General features: G+C 37.6%; 1 protein-coding gene across 1 annotated transcript in view; it reads right to left on the reverse strand.

Annotated features, from left to right (window-relative positions):
• Positions 1 to 18,306, reverse strand: part of DCC (DCC netrin 1 receptor) — a 729,366-nt gene that overhangs the window by 49,254 nt on the left and 661,806 nt on the right. Inside the window, exon 24 of the mRNA XM_087954238.1 lies at positions 6,758 to 6,984. Within this exon, the coding sequence (XP_087810364.1) occupies positions 6,758 to 6,984 (227 nt within the window). The remainder of the gene's footprint in view (positions 1 to 6,757; positions 6,985 to 18,306) is intronic.

An 18,306-nucleotide genomic window follows, 5' to 3' on the forward strand; every position in this document is an offset into this window, starting at 1 on the left:
TTAAATGACTAAATAAAATTCAAATACAAGCTGTTTGGCTCCTTGCTTCCCAGTCAGTGGAAGATAAATGGGCAGGTTTTGTCATAGCTTCCAATTTAAAAAGTGGGGGACTCAATCAACATCCCTTCTTAATAGTAACATAGAAAATATTAAGGGCCACTTTGGAATCAAATGAATTGCTTCTCATTTTCTCAGAATTGACTTTGAATGTTAATTCCTCTTATAAATTTGTGTCAAAGCTTAGACGTGTCTCCTTGTAGCTCCAATGGAAAGTACTTTGCAGAGATGCTGATCATCTTTCAAAAATACATTTTGTGACTAGACTTCCTTATAGTTTGTGAAAAAAATCCATGGCAAGAATGATCATGTTTCCATATGCTAATTATTTGGTCCAGTCACCATTTGACATTCCATGTGATTTTATTTATTCATTTATCTAAATATTTTCTGCCCAAGGCTGGAAACCAGGATTCTGGGAGTTCTACTCCTGCCTCAGCCATGAAAGCCAGTTACTCTCTCAGCCTGAAACGTCGGGCTCAGGTGACAAGTCATTTCATCAAATCTTGTTGCTATCAATGGATCAACACCCTGTTGATCTGAAAAAAGAAAAAAAGAACCCTGCACTTGTGGGAAAATTCTAGGAAGCAAAGAAAAAGTCACCCATTTTGTAGCACACAACTCTGAGTCACCAACAGCAGCAATGAAAAGCAGACAATAAAAGCAAATACAAAATGAAAAGGAAGAAAAATAAATCAAAGGGCATATCTATACCTATTCTCTTTAATCTCAAGGTTTCAACTTTACTCTCCCAGTGTCTGACCTTCATCAATTTATGATGAAGATTGGTGCAGAAAGGGACAATTTGCCATGACTGACTCGCCTTGGTGGTCTCCCCACTGTCGACTTGCTCCAGCAGACTCGCAGAGGAAACTTGCCACAGGACAACTCACCTCGGGATTACAATAGAATTCTTTATTGGCCAAGTGTGATTGGACACACAAGGAATTTGTCTTTGGTGCAAATGCTCTCAGTGTACACAAAAGAAAAGATACATTCATCAAGAGTCGAGAATCATCAGGTACGACACTTAATGATAGTCATAGGGTACAATAAGCAATCAAATCATACTAGGAAACAGTCAATAAAAATCGTAAGGATACAAGCAACAAACTTACAGCCATACAGTCACAAGTGGGAGGAGATGGGTGATAGGAATGATGACAAGATTAATAGTAATGCAGACTTAGTAAATAGTTTGACAGTGTTGAGGGAATTATTTGTTTAGCAGAGTGATGGCGTTCGGGAAAAATTGTTCTTGTGTATAGTTGTTCTGATGTGCAGTGCTCTATAGCGTCTGAATACTGCTCTATAGCTCTATAACTCAAGAGAGAAACAAGTAGAATTGCAGCTCACCCCAGCCTTGAGGACTTCTATCTTGAGAAGGTTCAAACCTAAAGCAAGACAAGGCCTAGTGCAAGGGACCTGAAGCATGCCCACTCTACCTAATCTTAATTGCAGGATTGGGTTTAGCTAGTCTAAAGAAAAGAAGGACTGGGAGGGTGGGGCATATGATAGCATCTGGTATTCAAGAGGCTACAACAAAGAGAAGGGGATCAATTTATTTTCCAAAGCATCAGAGGACAGGATAGAAACAATGGGTGGAAACTAATCAAGGAGAGAAACAACCTGAAATTAAGGAGAAATTTCCTAACAGAGAAGACAATTAACCGGTGGAACAGCTTGCCTTCAGAAGTTGTGAATGCTTCATCACTGGAGGTTTTTAAGAAGAAACTAGACATCCACTTGTCTGAAATAGTATAGGCCTGAGCAGGAGTTGGACTAGAAGACCTCCAAGGTCCCTTTCAGTTCTATTCTGATTCTAATCTAATTGAATGGGCAGATACCCTCAAGGGAATATTTAAAGGGCATAATCTCTACTTGCTCAAGACCATTTGCTGTACAAATAAGCATGATAACAACATTCAAGAATAAGGTTGAATCTTAGGGTGAAACTGTACCATATTTCAAAACGGTAATAGGGTTGCATGCATAAAACATTTCTTTAAAAATATAATTTCAAATCAAACTCTAATGCCAGGATTTCAAGGTCTATGGTTGAAGATTTGGCAGATTGATAGCAAAAAATGAGAAGCTTTAGTTCCACATACAAAGAAGTATAAATATCTCGAATTACACTGATTTGCTATACACATTATTATCTATATTAAACCGTGATATAAACATTCGTGTTTATAAGTGAAATAGCAATTACTGGTTTTATGAGCATTAGAGTTGCAGAAGAAAATCTGCTTGTAATTGTTTACTATTCAAGAGTTTTGCTTTAGCCTTTGAGTTGCATTAACACATGTTGCCTTCTCTGTAGATTTCAGATTTAATTTTTACTAATGATTATGGGAAGAATGTGTTATTTGAAATATCTGAGATCCAATTCAAATGTAAACCTTGGTAAGAAAAAAAATACTTATCCAAACAGAATCCAAAGATTGAGATCTTAAGTCATGAGAAGATACCAGTTAAGTACCCTGCTTGAGATCCAAGAGGCCACATCCAAACCTACATTTTATTCACAAAGTTGCTAGGAGGAACAGAGGAAGAGGGCCATCATTCACCTGCTATGCTTCTGAACTTCTGATGTACAGTATCTGTTTGGTCAGTGTGACAAATACTGGCCTAGAAAGGTCTTTGATCCGAATCAGTCTCGGGACTACTCTTAGATTCTTGTAGAATGTCCCATTTCTGCAATACTCAAAGTCTGGGCAGCAGAGGTGGTATTCAGCAGGTTCTGACCAGTTCTGGAGAACCAGTAGAGGAAATTTTGAGTAGTTCGGAGAACCGGCAAATACCATCTCTGACTGGAGATTTTACAGTATCCTTTCCCTGCCACACCCATCAAGCCATGCCCACAGAACCAGTAGTAAAAAAAAATTGAATCCCACAACTGCTGGGCAGCTATGCACTTTATAGTAATTTGTATCTTAAGGCCTTGAGGTGGCAGTGATCAAGTAAAATCTAGAGGATAAACCAGGCCCAGGGCTCAGAATTTGCTAAAGACCTGCTTTCTTGGCTTCAATGCTAGTTGGTTAACTATGTAGGCTAATGCTAGTTGGTTAACATACTCTGGATATTTTTTATTGTTCTTAATTGTTTTAATGGTTTTATAGTTTTAGAATTGTCAGCTGCCCAGAGTCACTGGCTGAGATGGGTAGCTATAGAAACTGAATAAAAAATAAATAAAAACAATAAAAGTAGTCGAGAGTTTGTATCAATAAGTGTGTTTAAATAAGGGAGTATATGCATGCTTGAGTGATGTTTACTAGTGAGGTTGGGTGAGGAGATAAACACGGTGGTGGCACATTCAGCCACTTCTGACAGGTTCTGGAGAACCGGTAGAGGAAATTTTGAGTAGTTTGGAGAACTGGTAAATACCACCTATGACTGGCCCCACCCCCGTCTATTTGCTGCCTCCCAAATCCCAGCTGATTGGCTGGGTTTTCTTTTGTTGCCCTGCACAGGAGAACAGAGCTGGAAAGCAGGTTAGTGGGGTGGGGAGAGAATGGGGATTTTACAGTATCGTTCCCCTGGAGTGGGGAAGGAATGGAGATTTTGCAATGTATCCTTCCCCTGGAGTGGGGTGGAAATGGGGATTTTACAGTATCCTTCCCTTGCCATGCCCACCAAGCTACGCCCACCAAGCCATGCCACACCTACTAAGACACACCATGCCCACCAAGCCATGCCCACAGAACCGGTAGTAAAAAAAATTGAATACCACCACTGTGGTGGCAGTATCAACAGTGACTCCATCCAGTTGGGCTATGGCTTTGACCATGATTGGCAGGAAGCCTCAATTGTTCTTAGGTTGAAAAAAAGCTACCAAGTCTTGATTTATAACATATCTAGAGACGCACACGAACGTACAAAATACAGAAACATTAAATACCATACAAAACATATGAATAGGCCATTGTCAACAACACAATCTTAGGAATTAATGTCTTGTAGAATTTTCACTCTGCCTTGTGTTGCTAGCAAGATTTCCCAAGGCGGAGGAGCGGCAGTCAGTAATGGCCGCCACGAAGAAACCTGCAGGCGGACAAGATCGTGCAGGAGGAAGAAAGTCGGAAGAGCTGTGAAAGTGGTTTTTGACCAGGACAAAGTAAGAGAAAGTACCCTGGAACTTTGAAAGTTGCTAAAGATAAATTTTCCAGAGAGAGTTACAAGCGGCGAATGGAATTCTAAAAGGGAAAGTTTTTTTTTCTTTTTTCTTTTCATTCTCCTTCCTAACGTGACAGCGGATGGAACTATAAGAGAAATCGGAAAACTTGCATTGGAGCTAATTAAATACTGAAGGGATAAGGATTTCTGAACATTTTAAAAAAAGAATCCTTTTTGCTGTGAGTGGGAAGGGAGAGGGAAAAAAAATTGGAGCAAAATTTGAAAATAAGGAGAAGATTGCCTAGAATTCTAAAGAGTTATTAAACATCAATAAGACTTCTAAAAGATATATTTTAAATGGAACTTTGTGACTAAACTCTAACCCCAGAAAGAGAAAGTGAAGAAGGAGAAAGTATTTAAAAGAAACAGCTGGTTTGGATTGCTTGGTGATTTTGGAACTTTTGAGAACTATCTTTGATTAAAAGCACTTGGGTGGTTGTTTGGAAAAACTTTTCTCTCTACAATGGCATCACTTGTGGATGGATTGAAACTTGAATACCAAAAATATAAAAAGAAGAGCAAGAAGGGAAGAATTCTCTTGGCACCCTTTTTCAATTTTTAGAAATGGCGGTTTGTACTTATGAAAAGCTGACTGCGCAACAGGATGACTGGGATAAAGAAGAAGCCATCTTTGATGAACAAGTGACTTTAGTGGGGGAAAGAAGGGAGAAAGAGAAAAAGGAAGAGGGGACTTTAAGACTTGGAAAAACAACCAAAAAAGAGAAGAATAAGGTGAAAAGGGGATATTATGTTAGAAAACAACAGAAAGGAGGAAAGCAGAATAAAAGGGAGGTGGAGAGACAAGGGGGTAAAGAGGACAAGGAGAAGAATAAGCAGGGAGAAAGGAAGGGACGAGAAGCCTCAATGGTGGGGAGCAAGATGCAAAGAAACAAAAAGTCTTTTAGAGATAATGGGTAAACTTTATTGAAAAAGGGATTCTGGAAAGGTACATTAGATTGTATTTTTACATTTGTATTTAGAAATAAGCTTAGAAAATTGGAATATGCAATATGCAACAATATGCAAGGGGAACATTTTAATGAAATAATGTTTTAAGATAAGTGATGTGGGGGGAAATAATTATGGAAAGCATAAGTGTTCCTATAAAGGCATGATATTTAATTGAAATGGGTAAAATGTTTAAGATAAATGAATATTAATATTAATGATTAGATTGTGTTAAATATTTTTGTGAAATGAGAGATTTGAAGTAGGAGAAGGGGGAACATTCTAGTGAAACAATGATTTAAAATATGTGATGTGGGGGGGAATAACTATGGAAAGCAGGTGTTCCCATAAAAGTATGATATTTAGTTGAAAAGTAATGTGTTAAGTGTTTAAGATATAAATGAATATTAATATTAATGAATAGATTTGTATTGGCATTGATAATCTTGCATAATTTTAGAATGTACCAAACAGAATCCCAATGTAAGTTATGTATTCTATATTAAGTATTATAAATGTAGGGGAAAGAGATAAAGGCGTCATACTCCAATTAGTGTACAGGAAAAGTTTTCTTTAAAGAAGAAAGGTTAATGGATAGCTGGAAATAGAACAGACAAAGAATAATAAATATTATGATTTGAATTGAGATGAGATAAATAAAATAAAACTAAGAAAATTTAAAAGAGAGGAGAAGCTATATAGAAAATTGAAAATGTTAATAAGATATGGAATGGTATACAAAATGAATATGAATTTGAATTTGTGTCTGTACGAAGAGTTGTAACCCGGGACTAAGCAACTTTCAGAAAAGATGGTTTTTTATGTTTCTATGTTTAGTGTTTTTGTGTGTTTATGTTTGATTGAGCTAACAAAACCTTGGAGGAATATTAGAAGAGGACAATTGAGAATAAAAGATAGAAGAGAATAAAGCAAGTCAGAAAGGAAAAATATGTATAGGGAATAAAAACATATAAAATAGATAAATATAGAAAAGAAATATAATTGAATAAAAGTAAAGGGAGAAATAATGAGGAACTTGAAAGGATATGTATGTGTTTATAAGGAGATGTGTTAATGGTGTATAAAATGTTTTATTTGTTTAAAATTTACAAATAACTTTCAAAAGAGGTTTTATGTTCTTATGTTTCATGTTTTGTGTGTCTTTAAAAATTAATAAAATTTGTTCAAAACAACAACAACAACACAATCTTAGGAATTAATGTCTTGTAGAATTTTCCCTCTGCCTTGTGTTGCTAGCAAGATTAGTAAATTATTACTTGCCATCAAATATAAACATGGCACTGATATATTTGGCATCAAAAACATCACACGGACTGTACTTTTTCTCATCTGACCACTATGTCAAGCAAATGAACCTGAATTGATGCTTAGGCTATGTTTTTTATGCAATGCCTACAGCATCTCCACTTGATACACATTTATGGATGAAGTTCCATAATTGCTTCTCACATGATTTTTCAGTGGGATTCATTAGGGATTGTATAAGGGTGTGAACTTCTAGTGTACAGAAGCAATATTCTATACAGAATAATACTGTAAGAAGCAATATTACCAGACTGTGGGGCACTCTTGCTGCCCATCTGCGTTTCGGATTGGCTGTGGCTGCCTGGAGTGATTTCTTGACAGCTCTTGATTGGTGAGACTCTTCCTGGTGGATCAGAACCTGACGGCTTTTCAATGTTCTTCATTTCCATCTCTTCATGATGTATCCAAAGATCTGGAGGCCTCAGGTCTTTCTGGCTGCCTTTTCTTTTGCCAGCACTATGAGTAGCACGCTTTCTGTTCAGGAGAAGAAGAAGGTAGGAAAGAAATGTCAAAATGCCTGAGTTTCTTAAATAATTATTGTATTTCTGATAGTTCTCAACGGATGTAGTAAGGGATTGATTAGATTTATTTCCTTTGCCTGAGTAAAATTTCAGCCTAAATTGATCAAGAACAATTGATCAAGCTTCATCCTATCTCGGGGAAAGACACTCACCTATATAATGGTGCCCAAATGGCTGTGATCCCAAATTCTACTGTAAGGGCAATTAATCAAGTGGATTATTCTCATAAACCCCTATTGCTCTATTAAGATGGGAGAAAAAAAAACTCGTACAAATGATTCTTAGATGCCTTATGTAGCTGTATCATACCAAGATAGTTCTATCACCACCTGCATATAAAAGGAATCTATGCATCTTTTAGGCTGCATGGAGAAATTTAATCAAAATGGTTCCATGTGGTAAATCATTCTTCTTATTAGATGTCTGATATAGGGAAGATATCAGACATCTAATCAATCTGCTAATAAGGGGTGGGATGCTCGGTTCTGCCCGGTTCTAAAGAACTAGTAGCTCTGAAGAGCAGCAGACACAGAACCGGTTCTGTGTTTGCTGCTTCCTGTCCTTTATTTCCTGCTTTTTCAACCTCAGCTGCTTTGCATGGCACAGCTGAGGTTGAAAAAGCAGGGAAAAAGAGGGTTTTCAAATGCTGCGCACCTGCGCGCAGCACTTTTCAGCTTAAGGTTTTTTTACACGCACACGCAGCAAAACATAGTCACCGAACTGGTCGTATCACTGGTTGAATGCCATCCTGCTGCCAACTGATAGGTCTCAATCATCTATCAACTGGCAGGTTTAAATCCAGGAAGCCCTCTCTGGCACTTGCTCAACAGCTGTCTAACATCTTTGACATCAACACACCATGGAAGGTCAAATGGGCTGCTGAATTCCCAGATACAGGCAGTTATGTAGATGACCTTATGCAAAAGGTGCCAGGTTTTGACCTTCCTTGCCAGCATTGGTCAACTCTGAACAGGATCCATACACAACATGGTGTCTGCCAGGACAATCGCAGTGCTTCAGGACCATGTGATTGCCATTTGTAATCTTCCCAGCCAGCTTCCAACAAGCAAAGGCAATGGGGAAGCTGGACGATGCAATTCACTTAAACAACTGCTGTGACTGGCTTAATGATCACGAGAAAAAAGATTGTAAAATTGGGTGCGATTCACTTAACAATCACCTTGCTTAGCAATATAAATAATGGTTTGTATTGTGTCCTAAGTTGAGGACTACCTGTATTCCAGGCCTGTATACGTTGATAGGTACTTGATATATTACATACATTGTCTTTAAGCTATGAAACCAGATGGTTATCCAGAGTTATCAACCCTCCTCCTTATCTATATCTATATCATAGATGGTTACAATCTATATCTATATCATCTATATCTATATATATACTACATCTACATCTACATCTACCTACCTATCTACCTGTCTACTTATCTCTCTCTCCCTCTCTCTCTCATCTATCTATCTATCTATCTATCTATCTATCTATCTATCTATCTATCTATCTATCTATCTATCTATCTACATACACATGCATGCACACACACACACAAGCTTTCCAAATCAATAAGTATTCAAACAGTTATAAAACCATCAGGTATGTAGGCATTATTTAGCATATTTCAAAATAAAGCCAATGATCCTCAACCTTTTTTTCAGGCTGGTAGGCACATTTGGAATTTTGAGAATATGTCAAGAGGTTCAGGATGGCTGATGGAATGGATTTTCCATTATCAATTACAAAACACCAATTTGCCAAAATTCAAATGCAGCTTCCCCACATGCATAAACACACAGATATACACTATGTGTACACTCTAACTATTTATCTAGCTATCTAGTTAAAAGGCAGGTGAAGCAGAAAATCTGATGGACACCAAGAAAGAGGTTAAGAGCAAATGGTACTTCTAGGACCCTCTGTTTCCTAGACAGAATGTTTTCAGATAATGAGTTCCTGACTTTCGGAAATAAAGCAGTTGACCTGAAGCTTTTGAGAGAGGCAGAGAAATATATGAGTTAGATGTAGGAAAATGATAGTAGTATCCCACTGCCAAGTGAAAATTCCTCTGTTATCATAGCCAATCAGAGTTTTAAACCCACTAGTTCCAAGATAGCATGTGCTTCGTGTGATGGACCATCTAGACAGAAGGAACTGTCAGTTTTACCAGGTGTTATGAAATCATGGTCTTAGAAGGATTATTTTTTCAGGGATTGGATACAACAGAACAACAGTCCGTATAGTCAAAGCTATATAGTAGTAACAGTACTGTACTATTTTATGGTTGTAGTAATTTATGGCTGTGATAGTTGAACCATAAGGAATGCCGCGTGCTGAAGAATTGATGCTTTCAAATTGTGGTGCTGAAGAAATCTCTTGAGAGTCCCTTGGACTGTAAGGAGATCAAATAAGCCAATCCTAAAGGGAATCAACACTGACTGTTCTTTGGAAAGACAGGTGCTGAAGCTGAAGCTCAAGTACTTTGGCCACCAAATGAGAAGAGAGGACTCCTTGGAGAAGACCCAAATGTTGGGAAAGAGGGAAGGCAAAAGGAGAATAGGATGGCAGTAGATGAGGTGGTTAGATAGGGTCATTGACACAATGAAAATAAATCTGGGCATACTCCGGAAGACAGAGTAGGAGTGGGGAGTTGGGGTGTTATGGTCCATAGGGTTGCTAAGGGTCGGACACAATTTATTGATTGAAAAAGAACAGGATATACAACATGCACACAGATACACATAGACCACATAGATATCTATGTGGTCACTAGGAATTGACACATACTTGATGATACATAATCAATCTATCAAGCAACAATACAAAGTGCATAGGCTATATCTCTGAATTGAAACATAACCAGAATATTAGCAATTTCCCAATTTTTAAGCTGGCTTCTGAAGAAAAGCTAACAAGACCTGAAGAACTTCCCTAGTCTATCCCCGAAAATCAAAGAGAAAATATGTCTGATCATCCATAGACTAGATAAGGACAAAACTATTTCCAGAAGTTCTACCTAGGTTGGAGCAATCCCAATGTGGCATTCATTGATTAACTAATCCACTATGGCAAGAGGCATTATTATTATTATTATTATTATTATTATTATTATTATTATTATTATTATTATTATTATTATTATTATTTGGCAAATACTTATAGTGGTTCAAACGTTAATGTCCAGTTCACCCAGCCATTCAAGGACAGGGTGGTCTATGTTGAAAAAAATCAAACATTGAGCCAGTGTAAGCTCTTATGGACATTCAGACACAATGTGATGGATATTTTGTCGAGAAGCACCAAAGTCACACTGAGGGGTAGAGACAAGACCCCACTTAAACAATGAGCAGACATCATGTTGGGTACGGATTCTGTTCAGAGTTGACCAATGCTGGAGAGGAAGGTCAAAACATGGAAACTTTTGTGTAGGGTCATCTACATAACTGCCTGTATCTGGACATTCAGCAGCCCATTTGGCTTTCCATTGTGTGTTGATGTCAAAATTGTTAGACTTAGGGTTGGTCTACTCCACGGCTGAATACTGCACCCCTGTTTGGCTCAATAGCTGCTACACTAGCAAGATAGATGCAAGACTAAATGATACAATGAAGATCATAAGCGGTTGCATAAAATCTACTGCTATTTGCTGGCTCCCTGTCTTGAGTCACATTGTACCACCAGCTCCACGAAGGGCAGAAAGCCTTAGTGAAGGAGTAATTATGAGAGGCAGCATTATCAGATAGAGATTAAAAGTAGGTAATGAACACATATTGTAGTCTGTCAAAGTATCTAAGGAGAAAAATTTACACCTGGAGGTGAACAGCAAGAACCTTACAAAGTGATATACACTGGATGAAGAAATGCACCAAGTATATCCAATAAAAATGTTTCAGGTAGTATCACTAAGTAAGAAAAGGATCTTTGGGGCTCTGAAGGAATGTTTTATGAAAATACTTTCAATACCTGACAGTAATGTCTTTATAAAATATGTATGTTAGTTTTGGAAACATGACGTAGGAATCAGGGCATCTCACAAGAACAAATAAATGGAAATAAATAAAAGGAAAATGAATAAAACAAAATGGAGGGGGGGGGATGAGAAAGGGAAGTGGAAGTATGCAGAGAAGACCATCTGAGAGAAAGATTTGCAATGTTTGATATATGTTAAAGAATTTAAGAAAGGTGGTTAAGTTAGAGATAATTTACAAAGATTATAAAGCTAGAAAGTGCATGCAAGAAATCAAAGAAGAGAGGGGTAAGAGGAAACACGGATTTATTTCTGGAATCATTGAAGAAGAGATTTCAAGGAAATACTCCACTCAAATTAGGAAATATCTTAACAAGAAATATAGTGATGACCATCAATATCAACATCTTCAAGATTGCTTAAATGGGGGGAATTTAAAAACCAATTTAGCATCCAGGCTCTACGAATCCTGGTGCCTCTTTTTAGGGGCAGGGGACCTTATCCATAGACCTTCAGTCCTGAGGGATGATTGGTCTGCTTTCAGAGAGAAAACATAAAGAATGTTGCAGGAACTGGGTATGTCTATAGTCTTATGAAAAGAAGGACTAGGGGAGACATGATAGCAGTGTTCCAATATCTAAGGGGCTGCCACAAAGAAGAGGGAGTCAAGCTATTCTCCAAAGCACCTGAGGGCAGGACAAGAAGCAATGGATGGAAACTAATCAAGGAGAGAAGCAACTTAGAACTAAGGAGAAATTTCCTGACCGAACAATTTAAAAAGTTGTAAATGCTCCAACACTGGAAGTTTTTAAGAAGAGATTGGATAACTATTTGTCCGAAGTGATGTAGGCTTCCTGCCTAAGCAGGGGGTTAGACTAGAAGACCTCCAAGATCCCTTCCAACTCTGTTATTCTATTCTAAGCTCCTTCTCATATTCTCTCCTACTGACTGCTTTATTACGCACCATAAAGTGGCAACAGAATTAGCTCCAGCTGAAGCTACTTGCCAGCCCCTTGCAGCTAGACACAAAACTTCATGCTGAAAGCATATGTTGGGAAGATAAACTGACAAAGTCCAACCAGAGGAAATGTCAATAACATATTGAAGAGATGCCAGCTTGTTGCTCAGCAGAGGTGATTTGTTAACTAGGTGGTGCAAAACTGTTATAAAATTCCTTCCAGAAAAGGAGGAAATACATGAAGTTCCTCAGTAAAAAAAATGTCTATTTCCTGATATCACCAACCTCCATCGGTAATATAGATTTTTAATTAACAGAAATAGCTACTTTTTATATATTTTCCACACCGCTATATTTATCTTAGACATACATTAAGATGCATTTTAACCCCGGTATTATTTGGCATCAGAATGTATTCATTACATGTTAGCGTTTTATGAATATTTATTACAATATGTTCTCCTCTTATATGACAGGAATGTTTGCACATTTTCCATTCCCTCCCCCCAGAAATATCTCACCTTTGCTTTTTGTGCCAGAAAAAGAGAAAGCTGACAAAGTATACATGTGTTTTCATGAGACGTGGAAAATTTGCATTTTAATGTAATAAATGCATATACAGCATGTTCCTTCATTTTACTAAGCTTCTATGTCACTCTGAACAGCTTATTATCCTACCACATGTAAACAAGTTTAAAACAGCAAAAATCATCACACAAATAAATATTGCCGAATAAAATAGTCCTCTGTCAAGGCATCGTATATACTCATTATTATTGTGAGTAGTATTAACATCCTAGATTTGATAGCAAAATGCTGTTTGCGTACTTTTATCAAGACAAATCAAACCTGCAGGAACAAAAACCTTGTTCAAGAGAAGATGACTGTTGTCTAGTTTTCAAGGAAACCGTATCAGTGTAGATTCACTAATCAAAGGATTTCCAGAATTTCTGACAGGGAATTCTAGCACAATGTAGATTATTTTGGGAGAAACATATTTTAGCACAGATGGTGCATGTCATAGTATACAGTCTTGATTTGTAATGCCTAATTATAAGCCACACTGAACTGATATCACTTCTTGGGGAAATGCATATACTATTGGGTGAAAAAAGCTTGCCTTTGGTTCTTCTGGAGCACAATTTGCAAACCATTCCTCCTGGTTTATAGAAACACTGATCCTATTAATTAACGAACTGTGTAATAAAAATCTTTTAGGACCAAATGAAGGCTGGGAAAAATCTATTCTGCCTGCAGGTGTTCTGACCCAGGCTTTGTCAAACTTAATGAAACACAAACTTATTGTAAAAACAAAACCTATTTTAATGCAACGCTGGGAATTACTTTCATTCTCAGCCAGAACTATTTATAAACAGTTTCCCCAGATAAGAGCACGCCTTTCAGTGCTGTAGAATGCTGCCAAAAAACAGAAGTCCAATTAATTATAACTGAACACCCCCATAAATATCAGAAAAAAATGACCAGAGTACGCAAAGCTTCAAGAAGGACTCAGAATCTAATTGAACTGCTTTGCTTCCTGCAAAGCATTCCTCATTGAGGTCTGACTTTTATCCCTTATGGGAGGGGCACCAGCCTTACTCCTGAGTCGCCCCTTCTGCTTCAGCTGCTCTTGCCTTCTAGCAGCTCTGTGCATATGCGCACTGGGAACAGGCTCCCCGGGGTCCTCTGCTTTGCTGCTGCCAGACTCCAAAGGCTCCGGAGTTAGCACCCCACTCCTAAATGGTCCTGGCCCCATCTCTGCATCGGACACAGGACCATCGTCCAAATCCTCCCCTGACTTCCTGCCTGGTCCCCGTTCTTCCCCACTGTCAGATCCCAGTGCCGTCTGCACCAGCTGCTGGTGAACCACAACAGCAAGACACTTTTTAGTAGGAGTAACATTGGAGGATGATGACCAAGATGATAGTGGTACTCTTCAACTGACGACTGTAATTGAGCTGGGAATCACATAAATCATGTTGGTCATTAAGCAGGTCACCACATGACCACACCTAATTTTATACTCTTTTCTATGGTGGTCATTCAGTGACTGAATTGTCCTCAATGGGCATTTTATTAAATGCCAGAAACTGGAAGTAAATGTTGGTTTCTGGCAAAAAAAAAAAATGTCATCAATTGTGGCCATATGACCATGGGATGCTGCAAACAGACATCAATGTAGACCAGTTGATGTGCACCCAAAATGCAGTCCTGTGACTAGAATGGGCCACTGCGGGAACTTCAAAACTAGGTTGTAAGTAGCCCTGGAGAAGCCCGTCTTAACTTCAAACTGGTTGTAAATGCAGGACTACCTGTGATAAGAATTCTCAGAGAGGTTGAATATGTTTACTCCAGAGAAGAGAAGAAGAGAAAATTTCAGAGAGATATAATAACTATATTCATCAGAATCATCAGAAATAGGTGTGACAGGCAGGATAGGTATAATGCAAGGAGCTTTGTAATGTTTTGGCATTCTGGTGCATGACTCGCTCTGCTCCTATGTGTGTCATGATTTTGCACACATGCCACAAAGGGATGGGGTTTGTGGTACAACACTGTGACACTGCTTTCTTTATTCTGACAAAAGCAGCCGACAGCCTGTCGGCACAGATGGTATCGGAGATATTTTAAAACAGGTTGGATGGCCATCTATCAGGGATTTTTGCATGGAATGGAATGGAATGGAATGGAATAGAATAGAATAGAATAGAATAGAATAGAATAGAATAGAATAGAATAGAATAGAATAGAATAGAATAGAATAGAATAGAATAGAATTCTTTATTGGCCAAGTGTGATTGGACACACAAGGAAGTTGTCTTGGTGCAAATGCTCTCAATGTACATAAAAGAAAAGATACATTCATCAAGAGCCAAGATTCATAAGGTACAACACTTAATGATAGTCATAGGGTACAATAAGCAATCAAATCATACTAGGAAACAGTCAATACAAATAGTAAGGATACAAGCGACAAAGTTACAGTCATACAGTCACAAATGGGAGGGGATGGGTGATAAGGAGTGATGAGAAGATTAGTGGTAATAGTAGTGTAGACTTTGTAAATAGTTGGACAGTGTTGAGGGAATTATTTGTTTAGCAGAGTGATGGCATTTGGGGAAAAACTGTCGTTATGTCTAGTTGTTCCGGTGTGCAGTGCTCTATAGAGTAGGAGTTGAAACAGTTTATGTCTGGGATGTGAGGGATCTATAGATATTTTTTTACATGGGAAGGACCTTTTTGTATGAGTGGGACCTTGTGACCCCCCCCCCATGCCCCATTTTCAGCCTGGATGGCCTCCTGCAGCACTTTGCTGGCCAAAACGGGGCAAGGGGGGGGTCATGTACCCCCCCATGCCCCATTTTGACTGGCAAAGTGCTGCAGTAGGCTTTTCAGGGCAAAAATGGCCCGTGTGTGGCCCCAACACCCCGTTTTGGCTGCACCCAGGGTACTGCAGGAGGCGTCGGTCCCATCTCCCCCCTCCTCCCAGCTGGTTCATGGAGAACTACAATGCTGATCTGGCTCTCAAAGAAATCCAGTTTGACACCCCTGGATTAGATGGTCTCCAAAATCTCTCTAATCAATGTGTATTTGTTACTCCTTAATTTTAAAAAAGCACATTGTTTATCACACACATACACACACATCCATATGCTCATACTAAATAAAGAATTTAGGAAAGAAGTTTTCAGAATGAATGAAAAATCACCTTAGCTGTTGGAAATGGATAAACAGCTTGCCACACACCCCATCCGCCTCCCATTTTTTTATTTTGATTAGGGGAACATTATTTCTAGCACTACAATAGATTGTTTAACAAAAATAATAGAAAGATAAACCATCTTCTTCCCTTAAGGCAAGGAAAACTGCAGGGTACTTTATTTTTATTTAGCATCTATAGAAACCATGCGATCTCTGATATACCAAACTAAAACACCTGATTATACAGCACATACAAACACAAATAGGAGTTTAAATAAAGAATCAGCAAACACATGTATGTAAAGTGTCTTAAGAAAAGGGGAACATTTTATGAAATAAGGATTTGAGATATGATGTGGTGGTGGTGGGGAATAATGGTGGAAAATATAAGTATTCCCAAAAGGCATGTTATTTAATTGAAATGGATAAAATGGTTAAGATATAAGGGAGTTGGAGAGAAAGATACAAATGAATGTCAATATTAATTAGATTGTGTTATTTCAGTGGAAATTTTTTTTTTGAAAGAGATTTGAAGTAGGAGAAGCAGGAATACCTTAATGAAATAATGATTTAAAATATGTGACGAGGGGGAAATAATTATGGAAAGTAGGTGCTCCCACAAAAGTATGTTAATTAATTGAAAAGTAATGTGCTAAGTGTTTATGATGTAAAAGAATATGAATATTAATGAAAAGATTAGTATTGGTATTGATAATATTGATAATATTGTATAATTTTAGAATGTACCAAATAGAATCCCAATGTAAGTTAGGTATTTTATATTAAGTATTATAAATGTAGGGGAAAGAGGTAAAGGCATCATACTCCAATTAGTGTACAGGAGAAGCTTTTTTTTTAAAGAAGAAAGATAAATCGATAGCTGGAAATAAACAGACAAAGAATAATAAATATTATGATTTGAATTGAGATGAGATAAATAAAATAAAATTAAGAGAATCTAAGAGAGAGAAGAAGCTATATATAAAATTGAAAATGGTAATAATGATATGGAATGGCATATAAAATGAATATGAATTTGAGTTGGTGTCTGTACAAAGAGTTTTGACCCGGGATTAAGCAACTTTCAGAAAAGATGTTTTTTTTATGTTTATATGTTTTGTGTTCTTATGTGTTTATGTTTGAATGAGTTAATAAAACCTTGGAGAAAGGTTAGAAAAGGACAATGGAGAGAAAGATAGAAGAAAATAAAGCAAGTTAGAAAGGGAAAATATGTGATTGTAAGGAAATGTGTTAATGTTGTTAAACTTTCAAATAATTTTTAGAAATTTTTAGAAAAAAGTTTTTATGTTTATCTTGTATGCTTTGTATGCTTTTAAAAATTAATAAAATTTGTTTAAAAAAATAATAATAATAGAAAGATAAACCATCTTCTTCCCTTAAGGCAAGGAAAACTGCAGGGTACTTTATTTTTATTTAGCATCTATAGAAACCATGCGATCTCTGATATACCAAACTAAAACACCTGATTATACAGCACATACAAACACAAATAGGAGTTTAAATAAAGAATCAGCAAACACATGTATGTAAAGTGTGTGGAAAATACAATAGATGAGATCTTGAGTGAGAATAAAACTGTGATAAAATCGCCATAATATGGCATCATAGAATTGCAATAGTTCGATATCTATGGAAGGTACTCATGTAACTGCTTCTGGTGTGGCTGCAATGAGATCATCCCAGGTACCTTGAAATTAGAATACAATACAATACAATACAGTAGAAACTGGAAGGGACCTTGGAGGTCTTCTAGTCCAACTCCCTGCCCAAGTAGGAAAACCTGTATCATTTCAGATAAGTGACATTCCAGTCTCTTCTTAAAAACCTTCAGTGATGGAGCACCCACAATTTTGGAAGGCAAGCCGTTCCATCAGTTAAATATCCTTACTGTTAGGAAGTTTCTCCTTAATTTCAGGTTGCTTTTCTCTTTCATTAGTTTCCAACCATTGTTCCTCTGGTGCTTTGGAGAATAATTTGACCCCTTCTTCTTTGTGGCAGCCCCTCAAATCCTGGGATATTGCTATCACGTCACCTCTAGTTCTTCTTTTCTTTAGGCTAGCCAAACCCAATTCCTGCAACCATTCTTCATATGTTTTAGTCTCCGGGCCTTTGTTTAGCTTGGTTGTTCCTCTCTGAACTTTTTCCAAAGTCTCAACGTCTTTTTTGTAATATGGTGACCATAAGTCGGTTGCAGTATTCCAGGGGCAGTGTTCCTGACAAGACATTCTCAAACTATATGTATTATCACTTGTTCCAGTGCACCACAGTCACATCGGGACTCTTGGCTGTTCTCGACTTTAAAAGGTTTTGCCCTAGTTCTTCCATGGCCTTCCCTGATTCTATTCAAGCACCTCCATATTTTTCAGGGCAGCTGCCTACCTAGAAGTGGCTTTGTTGGATCCACGTAATCTGTTTAGTTATGGTTATTAAGGATCACCCATATTGATCACCAAGGTACTTCTACAAATCAAAAAGAATCTATCCACCTCTATTTTAGTTAATTCCTCTTTAATTCAGTCTCTCTTTTCCACACAACGAAGGAAAAAGAAATGAACAGTGGCACCAGACTTTGCTTGAATTGACTACTTAGATTAGCATTACATAATTAAATTAGCAT

Source organism: Notechis scutatus, chromosome 2, assembly GCF_049901735.1.
Source record: "Notechis scutatus isolate UNSWTSFEM ecotype Mainland chromosome 2, rNotScu1.2, whole genome shotgun sequence".
Classification (NCBI taxonomy): domain Eukaryota; kingdom Metazoa; phylum Chordata; class Lepidosauria; order Squamata; family Elapidae; genus Notechis; species Notechis scutatus.